The sequence below is a fragment of the Drosophila kikkawai genome, chromosome 2L (assembly GCF_030179895.1).
Source record: "Drosophila kikkawai strain 14028-0561.14 chromosome 2L, DkikHiC1v2, whole genome shotgun sequence".
Taxonomy (NCBI): domain Eukaryota; kingdom Metazoa; phylum Arthropoda; class Insecta; order Diptera; family Drosophilidae; genus Drosophila; species Drosophila kikkawai.
Genome location: NC_091728.1, coordinates 7440327 through 7454918, shown reverse-complemented (window position 1 = coordinate 7454918; position 14592 = coordinate 7440327). Strand labels below are relative to the sequence as shown.

At 41.0% G+C, this 14592-nt stretch overlaps 3 protein-coding genes across 4 annotated transcripts; 1 reads left to right on the top strand and 2 right to left on the bottom strand.

Annotated features, from left to right (window-relative positions):
- Positions 1–4834: 4834 nt before the first annotated feature.
- Positions 4835–14500, bottom strand: LOC108082087 (uncharacterized; the record flags this gene model as incomplete). The annotated part of the gene is made up of 2 exons (XM_017177382.3): positions 4835–5277; positions 14432–14500. Coding segments are annotated over 2 exons (408 nt in total), but the record flags the coding sequence as incomplete, so codon positions are not given.
- LOC108081974 (neurofilament heavy polypeptide) lies at positions 9090–10383 on the bottom strand. Its single transcript, XM_017177209.2, has 2 exons — positions 10231–10383; positions 9090–10166 (listed from the first exon to the last, which is right to left on the bottom strand). Exon 2 carries the CDS (start codon positions 10139–10141, stop codon positions 9182–9184), a length of 960 nt encoding a protein of 319 aa, XP_017032698.1. The 5' UTR covers positions 10142–10166; positions 10231–10383; the 3' UTR covers positions 9090–9181.
- LOC108081975 (uncharacterized) lies at positions 10809–11682 on the top strand. Of its 2 annotated transcripts, XM_070286373.1 has the most exons (2): positions 10819–11020; positions 11149–11682. In XM_070286373.1, the coding sequence occupies exons 1-2, from the start codon at positions 10982–10984 to the stop codon at positions 11515–11517; spliced, it is 408 nt and encodes a 135-aa protein (XP_070142474.1). In that variant the 5' UTR covers positions 10819–10981; the 3' UTR covers positions 11518–11682. The 2 variants fall into 2 exon arrangements, with proteins under 2 accessions (XP_017032699.1, XP_070142474.1); XM_017177210.3 differs by having other exon boundaries at positions 10809–11682.
- Positions 14501–14592: the final 92 nt, after the last annotated feature.

Below are 14592 nucleotides of genomic sequence, written 5' to 3'. Positions count from 1 at the left end.
CTTCGGAGAGTTCCCAGGTCCTGCTTGGGGAGACACCACCAGGCCATGGGCGACGGATGTATTCATGCAGCAGCCTGGCCAAAGTGACATTTATTGGCTGTCAGGAAGTCCCACAGTCCGTCACTCAGTTAGTCAGTCGGCAGCCTTCAGACGACAGTCGACAGTTGATAGTCGACAGTCGGCGGGGAGAGTGAAGAGCTGGAAAAGAGCTGGAATAGGTCACTGGGAAAACACTTTGTCAGCCTTCTGCTTTTCGGGCAATGAATTGATGTGTCCTGCATGCGAATTATGAAGCTCCCACAGGAGCTGTGAGTGTGTGCTGCATAGTTAAGGGCTAAACTGTCTGCAGCTGAACTCGTTTCACATTGGAATCGATTTCATTGACTTGTTTCTTAAGGAAAGAAACTAAAATACATATTTACCACAAAGCGTTATTTTTTGTTTGTAAACCTTCTTCTAGATCAACATCTTCAGCTGCATAGATTTAACATGTTTTCATGGGACTTATTCGCATGGCTTTACTATTTTCTAGTGAATTGCCAATTGTTTTACTTTAGAATTTAAACAAATATATGCCACGTTCTCTTTGTATTAAAGCCCGTTTGATTCTACCCTTTGGGAACCATGCCTCGCAATCGTTGACCGCGGCTTCCTGACACCAAATGGAGGAGGAGCATCAGCAGGAGCTGGCCGAACGATGGCAGCTAAGATGGAAACACCAGGCGGCGGTCCGTCATTCTTATGCAAGCAAACTGAACTGACAGGAGGCCAGCGAGTGGAGGGAGCCTGCTGGCGATGCGAATTCGGCGCGGCATTAGGCAATTTTACCCGCCAGCTGGCGTCGACGATCCATCATGGCCGCCAGGCTATGGCAAACAATGTCATTAGCTGCACTTCACCCGAAGCACACGAAAATAGCGGCACACACGCACTCCCAACACGTGCCAGGACCTACACAGACCACAATTAAGATAATGCAAAGTCAACAAGGCAATGCTCTTCAGAGTGATCGAGTGGCGAGGCAGTCGAGTTGAAACACTGGCAGAAATTAAGCTTATTGTTAAATCAAATAAAATACTAATAAAATAAAATAAATAAATATTAAACGAAAAACATTTTAATGTATTTTTGGTGAGAGTTTATTGAATTTATCAAAACGGCTCTTAAATTTGTATTTAACTTTAATCTTTGTAATCTGTATTTTATTTTTAAACCATAAATTTAAAGGGTATTTCTGCAAGTGGTTAAGCTTAAATGCTAATGTCGTTGAACTGTCGCTGATTCATGTCTTCAACAAGTTTATTGGCAACGTGGCGTATGATTAATGTGCAAGCAAATTGCCGACTGAGACAAAGTGAAGTGTGTGTACCACTCAGACGCTAGCTAACCTTTAAGTTAAGACTTTCTGTATAGCTAATTTGCCTTTTTTTCAGACAAACCTTTGTTTTAATTGACTTTCTCATGCTTGAAATTAACTTAACTTAACGTAAGAGGATTCCTTGAACCTACTTTAAAGGCTAGTGACTAGCGCACTAATATATAAGTCTTAAGTCTGTAGCGTTAGAAGGACCAATAAAATCAAATTAAATCAAAAAGACAGTATGGAACGATTGATTTAAATACGTAAACTGAGGCTGGTTCAGGTTAGTCTCATTCAGGTAACACACAACCGCCTGGAAGGCGTTGGGCGGTGATTGGAGGAGTGCACTGTGTGCACATGGCAATGGCAGAACTTCGATTTGCTGCGACAAGCGAATGCAAACAAACAAGCAATAAGGCACAGCGAAATTGTCGCCTTAACTTAGTTTATAATGCCACTTGGATGAGTTTGCTTGGCGCAAATGCTGAAATGGAAACGAAGGTTCCTGGTATATCCTTTCATTTATGCTCTCACACGTATGGTCCTTTCAGAGAGTGCAACGAAATAATACGCCAAGCTGAGTAGCACACCAGACAGACGTGTGTGCCGGAGCAGGGATTTGCAAATCGCTCGCTGGAAAAGAAAAAGAAGTCTGCCAGCTGGCGGTGAAAGAACTGTGGAACCGGGGCAAAGGCAAATACCAGGCGACACGTGAGACAGCCCCAGTTCCATGCCCTTTTTGGCGTGCAATTTGCCATTTATTCAATTTATATATTCACACCATTGTGTAATGCGAGAATCGCGACAATGCGATGGCAAAACACACACTCGCATAGAAATATCTGAGAAGGAATATGCGAGCCGGGCTCCTCTGATGGCATAATAAGCCAAGGCTAGCGTATTCAAATAAAATTGAACGAAAATCAACATATCGGAAAATGAAATAAATATTTTTATTATTATGTAAATAGCACAATGGCATGAAATACAATTATATTTAATTCGTATGCAATAATCGAAGGGAATAGGAAAAAGGTATTTTCACAGCAGGCCTGCAATTATGGTATTGTTTTTGAAATAAGTTGCGGAAATGAATTGTCAAGGGGCTTGACATGAAAATAAATATTTGTGATTCTTGGTAAATATGGTGGCTTTGCATGAAACTCAAACTGAATGGCACAGTATTGATACAAAGCGATAACTGAGGCATGTGGGCTTCAGTGCATTGAAGGTTATCCTGCACACAAAATTCACAGGTCACACGGCAATTATTTAGCCTGTCAGTATACATACATTTATGCATTTTGGCGTGTATTTACATTATGCATTCCGTGTTTATTTATGATATTTATCGAACAATGAGCGCAATGTTTTAATCCATTAAAGCGTTGGAGCACAAAGTCCTCATGGAATTAATCATTTCTGTTTTCGCCGCTGTTTGACTTTGGCGCGCACATGATAATGCCAACTAAAATTTAATATTAATTCAATATAAATTCATTATATGATTAATTTTTATTATTTCCATTGTTAATCGAACCACGGCAGCGTGCAAATGCGCTTAATGAGCTTTAAGCGGAAAAAATAAATAAAAACGGAATGTGAACTGCAAGCAAACTCTCGCTCCGGCGGACGCAGAATGCATAAAGTTTGTGAAAACCAACAAATGGCACAAAACTCGCAGCTCTAGCCAAGTTTTTCGGGGCTCATAAAATATGTACACTCGCCGCTCGACCACTCATCGAAGTCGAAGACTGCACGCCACTCTGCGAGCTTGCTTTCTTAATTAAAAATTTCATTTAACCAGCAAACAATGAAAAACGGGTGCGGGCAAGCTAATGAAATGGAAAATGCAAGGACGAGAAATAATTACTCATGCGTATAAGCCAAAAGCAAATTGCCAACTTTATTTTGAGAAAAAAAAAAACAAGGATTTTAAAGATGCCGCAACAATAAGTCTGACTTGAGTTTCAAGAAGTTTTTAAAGATTTCTTAAAGTGGCAAAGTCCTTTCTACAGCTCTTTCTCGCCTATCAGCTTCTTATTAAAATATGCCCCTTAATGGGGATTATGCATTAAGACATTAGGCTTTACTTTCAATTCAAATATATTGAAATGAGGAATCTCCATTATATCTGTATAGCTTCAATTTATTTACTAAAGTAGGTGAAGTTGTATAATGTTAACTTGGTACTTGAAAGCCTGCATATTTTTCAATGGAATTTCTACCGGGACTTTCATTAAAACTCCTTTTGTGGCCACAGCTCTACGGGATATATTTTAATGTATTTCCCCCTTTTTTTTTTTTGGTTGCACATTAATGTGCATTAATATTATTAAAATAAAACTAAGCTACAATGGGAGGGCGCTAGCCTGGAGCACTGACCCCATTCGTCTAGCCGGGGGAGTTGGCGAAACAGAGAGTCCTCCTCGCATCCTGTCGCCTCACTTGATGGAAGCCCTCTGTTGATTTGCGACGCCTTTTGCCTCCTGCCTTTCCCTTTATGCGCTCCTCCCATTTGTTTGCATTTGCGTTGACACTCACTTCATTTAGCAGCCCACAGCGGCTGCAACTGCAGCACAAAGCCAGCAGCAGCAGCAACTTCTGCAACACCAGCAGCAACAGCATAAACTGCAGCAAGTGATGAACGTGAGTGCAAGTGCAATCCGCCGGCGGCAGCAGGTTAAGGACCTTCTTTTGAACCTTAAAATGTTTGCTGTTGGACATGTGGGTGACAGCCTCGAGTGAGGAGTCGCTCTATTGATACCCTGGAGCAGGGTTTTTTAAGTTTCAGTCTGAAAATATTTGTATAAATCTTTTGGCTTAATTTTACATTATTTTTAAATAATTAAATTTAAATAAATTTGTATTTAGACTACTTTAAATGTACACAAAAAAAGAGAAGGCTTTAAAATAAAATTATAAGTTCTAAAAACAAAATGACTAAGAGGAAATGTTTATTTCTTGTTCAGGCAAAATCGTTGTGCAAGTGCCTATCGTCACTTCGATATACTCTTGAACTCTAGCATACTTACACCCTCGACGATCCTCCTACTTATGACTTACATATTTATTTTGCCTTCCCCAACTCTGGACCCCTTGAAGCCCGCCTCGTACCATCTCATCGCTATTTGTGTTTGTGTTTGCTTTGTGGTTTTGCCATCGCATCCAGACCATGGGAAGCTTTTTAATCTTAAGCGCCTTCCATTTGCCACAATTGTCCAGCAGGCTGTGAGCCAACTGCCCTCGCCTGCATCTTGCCTCGAGTCAGCTGTACAAATATATACATATATATAATCGCTTTACCCTTTACCGCAGTCCACCTGGCGACTTATGGCCGGCTTATGTGCTCGCAAACCAATTAAAATGGCCAATGGAATTGTAAGTCCCGAGACACGAAGGCAATGGCAGCAAATTAATTTCAAAGGATTACGACCGGGCCTGGAATTTTATTTAGTTGATTTCGCTGGGATATTCGGTCGTGGCAGGTTAATCAAGGCCTCCAAAATTACATTTATTGAAATAATGTAGAAATGTAGAAAATTCAGGATTAAAAGGGTTGAGCAATGTCTTGATTGTTAGTTTCCATGCTCCTGCGCTCTGCCAGCCCTATTAACAGCACCTCTCATTGCGATAGCCGCCGCTTCAAAACGAACCCGACGATACTTTTCAAGGCTCTGCTCCGGGTTTAGATCAGTAAACAAAATTTCATCGTCGACGATGCCCTCATCCTCATCAGTCTCGGAAACTTGCTCAAAAATGTCTCGCTTGCTTTCGATAAGGTTTATCAATCGTCGAATGATGTGCAGTTCCCTGAGGAATTTCTTTAGCAGGTAAAGTATGAATACGGCAAACAAACCGAAGAGGAAACCTCGCCATAGAGTTAGCATCGTGACAAGATTTTTTAAGGATTTTCTTTAGGACGATTTCGATAGGAAAAACTGAATTTAAAGCAGTTATGACCAGCTTCGATGGTTACGTTGTCGAAACTGAAACTTTATATTGTTATATTGTTAAAGGAAAAGCTATGCCTGCTGTTTCAAGACTTTGGTGAGTATATTATTTGCCATAATAAGCAAAGACTTACTAGAAAATACAATAGATATTTGAGAAAATCAAATAACTGCCAATAAGAGGATTTTATTTACTAGCAAGAGTAAAGAAAATGTGTTTTTTTATTGTGTACATGAAAATGCAAAATTATAAAAAAAATGAAACAAAGTCAAAGGACAGGGAAGCGTGCATTGTTCACTTCGGGAAAGAACACAGACTTTGCGGGGCTGCGCCTGACCGGCTCTCAAGGGTTCACAAAGGCTCTTAACCCGCTGCTTGAGGCTGTGGCCAAATCCACACCCAGGCTAAGGCTGTGTGTGTGTGTGAAAAAGTGGCATGAAAATAAATTAAAAATGCGTTATACTCGCACCCACACACAGCCGCACATAAAGCAACTTGGACACTTATCCTGGTGGCCGCATACACAGACATATTAAGAAACGTGACTTGCCTGTCCCGAGACAGCCGCACACACTCACTCGCCCGAACATATAAATTTAGCATGTTATGAAAAATGTATGCGCCCAGACGGGAGACGGGAGAAGGACAAGGAGTCGAGTCGAGTCGGAGGATGTCGTGCTGGCTTTGTCCGACCGGCACGTAGCCTGCCACGCCCAGTCTCCCTCCCTGCTTTTAATGACAAAAGTTATGACGACAAATGACTCGGTTGACTTTCACTACGAAATCAGAGCCGGAGCTGAGTCTCGGGTCCACAATGGGACCATGAATCACTTCCCGCTGACTTGACGCGCTCCCAGAATTCACTTTTGCCATTTGGCCGCCTTGATTTGTAGTCGCTTTTAAGCGCTCTCTTCATTTATCATTATGCAAATTATAAATTAATTTTTAACGAATCGCGGATGGGCCACAATGCTGCAGATAATAATGTAAATGCTTTAATGCCTCGCTGATAATTATGCAAGTCTTGCTGCATCGGCGGAAAATTCACGCTCGACCGCAGCCACTGTCGCGGCGCGCAAATTGAATTTGTTAATCAACTGCATTTAGACTTAATTGAAACTGCGGATAGAACAAAAAAACACGCACAAATGAGGCAATTTAATATTAAATTTAATGAATTAATGCAAAGCCTGTATGGCGATTATGACACAGTTCTTCTGGGATTTATAACCTATAGTTTAAAGTCAACATATAGCTTAGCCCCTAATACAATTATAATTCTATCATGGCTTAGTCAACATAAAACATTTTAAAAATTGTAGACAAATTATAAACCGTGTGCTTATTAAGTTATTACTTAAATTGGTGTTCTTTTATCAAATTAGAATTACATCAGTGATTCCCTTTCAACTCTCGATAATTGTAAGTGAATTAGATTTCCGACCAAAGATTTCAGAAAATTAAATTTAATCCAGAGCAGTTCACACAGGTAATTAAATCTAATATTGAGCTGCAGGCGCAGAACTCACTTACCTTTGAAGCTGTCAAGTAAACATGAAACGTACAATTGCATTACAGATTGCTGGCTGTATAATATTACGCCTTTTGCTGTCCGGATATCAGTCCAACTCGACCTGAATCTTGCATCACATCAAAATCGACCTAATAATTATTACAAAACTGAATACGGAGACTCACACACACACACTGGGCTAAATGGCTCGGGGCTGCTGTTAGTGTCACAAGCTTGTCTCGAATTTATGTTTTCATTTATAGGCAATAACGGCAAATACCCGAACACCCACACTACTGCAAACACATTATTTACTGTGCCGTGCCACTGCCTTGGGCGACCATGTGCCACAAAATGCGTTAATTCAATTTTATTACGCATACGCAGTGTGTGTCGGGCACAAAAAGACATGTGCACTGAGGCTGCTTTCGGAGTGTGTGGTGTGCCTTTGAAGTCGAACTGAGTGAGTGTGTGTGCTGGCTAATATCTGCATTGCGACAGATTGAAGTGTGTGTTTAGCACGGGTGTGTGTTGATTTACTCACTGGCCTCACTTTCCAGAGCAGCAATTAATTAGTATGTTCTTGTTTAACTATAGTATCTATCTATGGGAACCTATTTGGGAAGAGATAGAAAGAAGGGTCAATGCATAATTTTTTGCTCTGCAATCATAATTAAAACATTTAATAGGTTTCTCTAATTAAGTTTATACTTCAATAGGCACTTTAGCAATATTAGAATTTATACCTCATCTTCCTTACTTCTTTTTAACTCCAAAAGGATAAAACTTTTGCACAACTAACAGAACTAATTTATCATTTCTCCTAGCGCCTGTGCGCACCTAGAAATATTTCTAAAGAAACCACCGCCTACGTTGTATTTCCACCTTTTTTAATATTTTATGCTCTTTATAGGTGCAATGTGGGTTGCATCTGATGGCGTTGCCACTTTTGCCTTTGTGCAATTGCTTTTTGCGGATATTGTTGTTAGTTTTACTTTTGAGATCCGTGTTGGTTGCGCGCCCTGTTTGTTTGTGCATTGTGTGATGGCGCTTTTGTTTTACACGGCCGGCATTGAGCTCCTGGTTTTTGCAGGCTCCTCCGGCTGCCGTGTCCTATTTGTATCCCGATGTCGGCCGCACACACACACACACACTATCTACCTACATTCAGTCGCATTTATGTCTATTGGCGCGCGTCCATTTCCATTTCATTTCCGTTATTGCAAAACTTTTCGTATTAAATATATTTTTCTCTCAACATTTGTTTCATTTCGAAGCCCTTTGCAGTTGTTGTTGCTGGTTTTTGCACTTTGGCAAAGTTGTTTGTTGCTGTTATTTCTGGTACTTTATGCGCCGTGGCCATTATTGCAGTTGTTTCCTTTATTGTACAAGTACAAGCATAAAAATCGCCGTATTTCCATATAAATATTTTGCGCACTCGACTCGCCTTCGCCTCATTTATTGTGGCCTACTTACGGACGAGTGAGCTCGGGCCAGCGGCGAACAAATTGACATGCAATTAAATGTAAGCCACAAGCATTTATTATAATTGTTTTGGCCCCCCACCGTCTCCGTCATTGTCCCATTTCCAGCTGCCCAGCTTCCCATTTTCCGAGGCCCCTCTGGCCAAATGTTGATGCTGATTAGGCAGCTACAAACCAACATTGTTGTCGTCCTCTGGCAGTTGCAATTAGCATTTTGCGCTGTAATAAATATAGTAAAATTAACCACAATACACCAAACAAAATTGTTGACCGCATTGTCCCCATTAATTAAATTTGCAAAAAGTCAGCCCAAAAGCTTTTGCACTATTTGAATGACTTTATATTTTGAAAATATATTTATGGCTGGTTTTTAACTTATCTACCATATGAATATAAATCCTTTACTTAAAGGCAAGATACCTGAATTTTCCCTGATTTTTCAGATACGTTTTGCAGATACCGATACTATCCATAAACTTATGTTGTATTTTTAATGAATGCAAATATTTTTCCATTTCCAGTATATGGTTGACCCATTTTTTCAATATCTAACATCAGTTTGTTTATTTTACAAAATTAAGCGCATCGTGTTTTTTTTTTTGCATATTTTATGGGTCATAGCATTCACAATCCACCAGTGACCGCAAATTTTTAGCGCATTTGAATTAATGACACCGAATGCCAGCAAAAAATGTTTTACCGCAAATCAGGTTAGTTTTCTCCTTCCTGCCGTTCTGCTCATCTAAAAAATATTTTCATTTTGAACAAATAATGAATGTTTAAACTGCTAATTTCCGTTTTTATTTTCTCGTTTAACTCAACAGCAAGCAATTGTCATTAGCTACTGGCATATATTATTGTGTGGAACCTCTAGGAGAGCACTGCATCGCTGAACCAGAATGACATGCGGTCTCCTTCAGACAGTTTCTGAGGAATCGTAGTCGAGTGGTTGCGAACCACCGAATTGTAGCGCCGATAGTTCTCATTGCCAGAGTTCAAGCGAAATGCTAGATCTGCGGCCTGCTCGGTCAAGGGTTTCCCATAGGACAAGGAGCTCTCGGATACCGGGTAGTTGCGGTCTTCCTTTACAGTTGTCTTCGACTTCGGGGCAACTACGGAGGTGTTCTTGTCAGCTGGCTCACTAGATTTTAAGGTATGCTGAGAGTCTGACTCAGATTTATCTGTTGTTTCTGATTGCTCAGAGGAAGAGCTTCCAGTGGATGTCTCGGATACTACTGATTTGGTAGACTTCGATTTGATGGAGGTGAAGGACATTTTGGCAGGCTCGAAGGGTTTCGGTGACTTCGCGTCAAGTTCGTTTGATATTTTGGAGGCCTTGGCCGCAATTTCCACTCTCGATGATTTGCGTTGCTTGGTTGCCACACTCAAGCCCGATGTGGTTCTTTTGGCGTTTCCCGCTCCGCTTGCCTGACGATTAGACCTTACCGGCAGCAAAGTTCGAATTGAGGCCTTCGATTCCTTCTTTTTTGCCTTTAGGTCATGCTTAACATTCAGTTTCACGTCCGGGTCAATGCGATCTGTTTCATGAATTGCGGCTGCCTGCTGCTTGGCCACTGCCATCTCATTCTTGATGGCCTTTGAAATGGCCACCTCGCCGTGTTTGGACTTTGCCAACTTGAGAGTATCTTTGGATGATGATCTCAGAGCAACCTGCTCCTTGGCAGCCTTTACATATTCCGGCTTGGCCACAAAAACCGGAGGCGGGTACGTAACACTGGTGGGGATTTGGAACTCGGAGGGGCCTCCGTTGTTGGCCGGTCCCACGTTAAAGGGATTGAAGGGCTCCACGTCGTAGTGATCGGGAAACATGTTGTCCTGTTCAAATGGCAATTGCCTGGGGGTAAGCATTTTATGATCTAGTTTGTGTCTTGAAGCTCTGACGTGTTTTGATAACTTACTTGGTTGAGTTATTTATTTTTTTTTTGTTTTTTATTTTTTGGGCCTAGACTGTTTATCTGCCAAATGGGATTTTCTTAGTTTTTGTCTGACTTTTTGGTAAAACAATTCCAATGCCAAGTGACATAAAAGTCTAAATGTACTAGTAACTCGCTTTAAGGGAGCAAAATTTGTGCTTAGCTATTAATAAGCTTTGAGAGAATTGATTCCTACTTAGCGGTAAAATATATTTCCCATGAAAAGGGGTTTCCCTAATGAAGTCGACATGACTTTCCTTGTATGTTATTATCGCAAATCTCTTACTAACTACAGTTTTAACTTTGCTTGCTTCCTTTTGTCTATGAGGTGTCTCACTGTAGACTGACTACTTCAGCACTTGCTTTTAATTAAAAAGGCCCCTTTCCACATTGCATTTTCATGTTACTCTTCATACAAAGTAGGTACGTGCTGATAAGCCAAAATATCCTTTCACAGTCTCATACGCAAAACAATAGCTTATCTACTTCCTCTTCAGACCTTGCATGCCATAATTAAATGAGCTCTGAAGGAGCCCCTCACAGAGGGCTAGAGCATTTGCTGTCAGTGGCTTATTTTAGACCTAAGTTTAGTTTTTGGACAAGAGTTTCGATCAACTTTTCGGTGTTTTGCCAGAAAATTTAGTGTTGAAATTCACATAAAAAAAGGCCAACATGTACAGATCGACAGTTAATCAACAGGAAGTGCGGGGTCAGGGATCGCCTGCAGTGCCACAGAATGGCCCTTTCGTGTATGGCAGCGGGATCGTCTTCAGTGGTAATGTGTATCCCATGTTGATTGACGGCGTGCCCGTGCAGCCGCCCGCGGGAGCTCATCAGGCGGCGGCACAGCAACGCATGCAGATGGAGCAGAGGCTACAGGGCTCTCATCCCAATCCCACACAGACCTCTCCTGAGTCGCTGCCGTCCCAGAGGGCCTATCAGCGAATTGACGCCGCAGAAGGGACATCATACATAGCCAAGCAGACACAGCCGCAGAATCATAGGGCCTTCGGCAGATTTCCTGGCGCTGCTGCTCCTGCTGCTGCTCCTACCATGACCCAGCAGCAGCCGCTGTACAACAACCATGCCGTGATACAGCGTCAGCAGCAACTACGGCAGGAGCAACAGCTGGCGGCAATGGCCGGATCCTACGGCTCCTGCAACTTCAACTACAACCAGCAACCGAGTGCTGGCGGCGACTTTTTTGGAAGCTGGACCGGCTATTCCATGATGCAGCCCTCGGAGGCCAACAAACCATTCCAATTAGGCTGAAGTTCCTGCAACTGAAGCAATTGAAATTGCATTATTCCGATCGCTGTCCGTCCCGAATTAGCTTCACGCATTAAATCGGAGTTGCAGTATCACATCAGGCGAAAAAGGGCTCCGTTGTTTGGCGCTGAAACCCTTTGGGGCCGGAAAATGCAGCTTAAGTGGAAATTTTGTTCCTTTGCTTGGGGGAAAACGATGCCATAATTTGCCCTACCCATCTGCCCTCCGTTTTCGCACTTCATCGAGCTTTGAGGCAGCTGCCCTTCAGTGGGAGGAGCTGTCGCCGTTCCGGAGGGTTAGTCTCGTCATTTAGTGGTGAATTTCCGTCTTAGTTGGCAACGAACGTCAGACGTGACATTTTGCAAATTCCGTTTTCAGCATTTTGTAATCGTTCTCGCATACGTGGCCCACCAGAAGAGAGAGGGGATTCCCTGTGTAGCCACCGAAGCTCCTGATGCGGTGCTGTTGGTGACACTTGCTCAGGTTGAACAAATTGCAGGAGGTGCATGAGTGCGAAGTGGGTTGTAAGTGGTTTGGTAGTGGTTTCCGATTTTTCACTGGCTCTACCACTGCTGAGGGTATCATCCCTAAAGGCTCAAAGAGGACATATGCAGTTCAATTCTGTTTTAAAGGATGTTCTACAAAAAAGCTGTTCAATTTATGATTTCCTATTAAAAATACAGATTTGGCTTCGCTCCAAACCAAATAGTAAACAAATAATTATAGAGAAAGCATAGAAGCTCTAAGGCAACTCTCTTCGATGGCTTCTTATTAACATTTTCTTAAAGTTCACCTGAAGATTCCGTTAAATAAACTTTGAATCTCAGAAAGTTGTGTTAATTAAACCCATTAAAATGTTCAGGATGTTCGCCTTGTCGGGATCAGGTTTCCTCTTTTACTGTGATTATTAACATAATTTCTATAAATAACTTTCTTTGCGGCACACCACCGGAGCTAAGCCCTTGACGTCATCGGACTTCTGTTGAAGAAATTGTAAGCCGCTGGCTGCATGTTGGCAAACACTCGCATACGTTGCACACAGTGTGCCCTCCTCCCCGCTCTCTAATGATGATCCCAAAAGTCAACTTGCTAAAGTAACAAGAGCCCGAGCATCCGCATACATCCGCACACGCTGAGACAGCGGAGCCATAAGCACACAGTGGTATTAACGCCATAATTCGTAAGTTACACACACACAGGCGCCGCAAAAGGGATTAAGCTATATTAAAGTTGTGAGCGCTGCACATCGAGTTCGCCTCCTTGCGGCCCGGCCAAAGGAATACGTACAGGATCTTCGCCGGCATAAAGAACCCGACCGCCCGCCCGACCGAAAAGTCCGAAAAGTGTACTATGCAAATTTCGACTGACCCACATTTATATAATAATAATATTCGGAACGCCGGGCACGCTTTAAATGCAATATATGGCATAAGTTTACGCATCGCAATCAACTCTTGCAAAAAATGGTCTCCTTGTCCGGTATAAATTTGCCATATTTTTTATATGGTTGCAGTCGTTGGAATTTTTTTCAGCAACTTACAGGTCAAGTGTTAATTTTATTCTCTCTTTTATATTTTCTCTTCGTTGCTATTGCGCGGATGTTAACTTTTAGGAAAATTTTAATTTAAAAAATTCATTCATAGTGACTGTGAGCATTTATTTTTCGAAATAAAAGAAAAAACAAGAAAGAAAGCTAACTTTGGCCAGCCAAAGTTTGTATACCCTTGCAGGTAACAATTAAAATATATCATAACTAAGCCAAAAATGCATTAATTTCGATTCGGAAAGCAGTTTTGTGTTAGTTTTTATTACTTTAAACAAACTGCATACCAAATTTAAAATTGTAAGAAATCAAAATTTTTGGCCATTTTTGCTAATTTTAATGATGTAACCCCTTATCAAATTTCGCAAAAATGGCAAAAAAATCGATTTCTTCCGGACATGTCTAGAAAGATTTCCCTGTTGATGCTGATCAAGAATATATATGGTTTATGGGGTCGGAAATGATTCCTTGACTTAGAAAAATATTATTTTGTATTATATAATCGGATTTTTTATATTAAAAAACTTCTTGATTTTTTTTTAAATTAAAAATGTCATAACTCGGGCAAAATAGCATTAATTTTAAATCGGAAAACTGTTCTATGCAAGATTTTCTACAGTTAATAAATCTGCATACTTCATTTAAAAATTTTGAAAATTTAATTTTTTATCAAAATAAAAAATTTTAATGATGTAACCCCTTATAAAATTTTGCAAATATGGCAAAAAAATCGATTTCTTCCTGGCATATCTAGAAAGATTCCCCTGTTGATGCTGATCAAGAATATATATGGTTTATAGGGTCGGAAACGTCTCCTTCACTGCGTTGCAAACATCTGACTGAAATTATAATACCCTGCAAGGGTATAATAAGCAGAGAACTACTTCATAAAAAGGGGCATTTAAACAGACAGAATGTGATTGTCTTGCTTTTAGGTTTCCTATGGCGTTAGGGTTTACTTATTCTAATTAATTACAGGGGAACAACACAAGATTTAATAGGTGCATTCCTCTCTCATTAACCCAAAGTCATGCACTTTCTGTCTGGAATCCAATGGTGATTGTGCGTACTTATCGTGTCTGATTAGATTGGATGTTTGGGTTCAGCTACCAAGGAGCATTCTAGCAAATTTAATCCACAACCTGTCATATAAAATTCACGTTGCTGTTGCTTTTTAACACTTTGCCAAAATATGCTTTACGACCCCAGCGTGTCTAATAAAACTTATATGTCTGGGAGCCATAAAAACCCACGTAGCAGCACAATTCCATACCGAATGGCATACGAATCTTAGGCCAGACCGTTCGGAGAGTCAACTTGTTGAAGTGTTTATTGTTTAGAATCCCGCGGCGTCGGCATCGAAATACATAAAACATTTTTGTTGTAAATAAAATATACGCAGAATAACCTTTTCAGCTTCAACAAGATTGCGGAGGCTTCTTGGAAATTTGATACTTGTTTTAAGTCGCAAATGGTTTCTGGGAAAAGACAGCTCTTGAATTTTACAATTAAATGAGGAGATCCTGTTATTTAAG

Bases quoted from the DNA above. Each gene is read 5' to 3' on its own strand.
- LOC108081974 (XM_017177209.2), bottom strand. From the start codon at position 10,141: ATGTTTCCCGATCACTACGACGTGGAGCCCTTCAATCCCTTTAACGTG.
- LOC108081975 (XM_017177210.3), top strand. From the start codon at position 10,918: ATGTACAGATCGACAGTTAATCAACAGGAAGTGCGGGGTCAGGGATCG.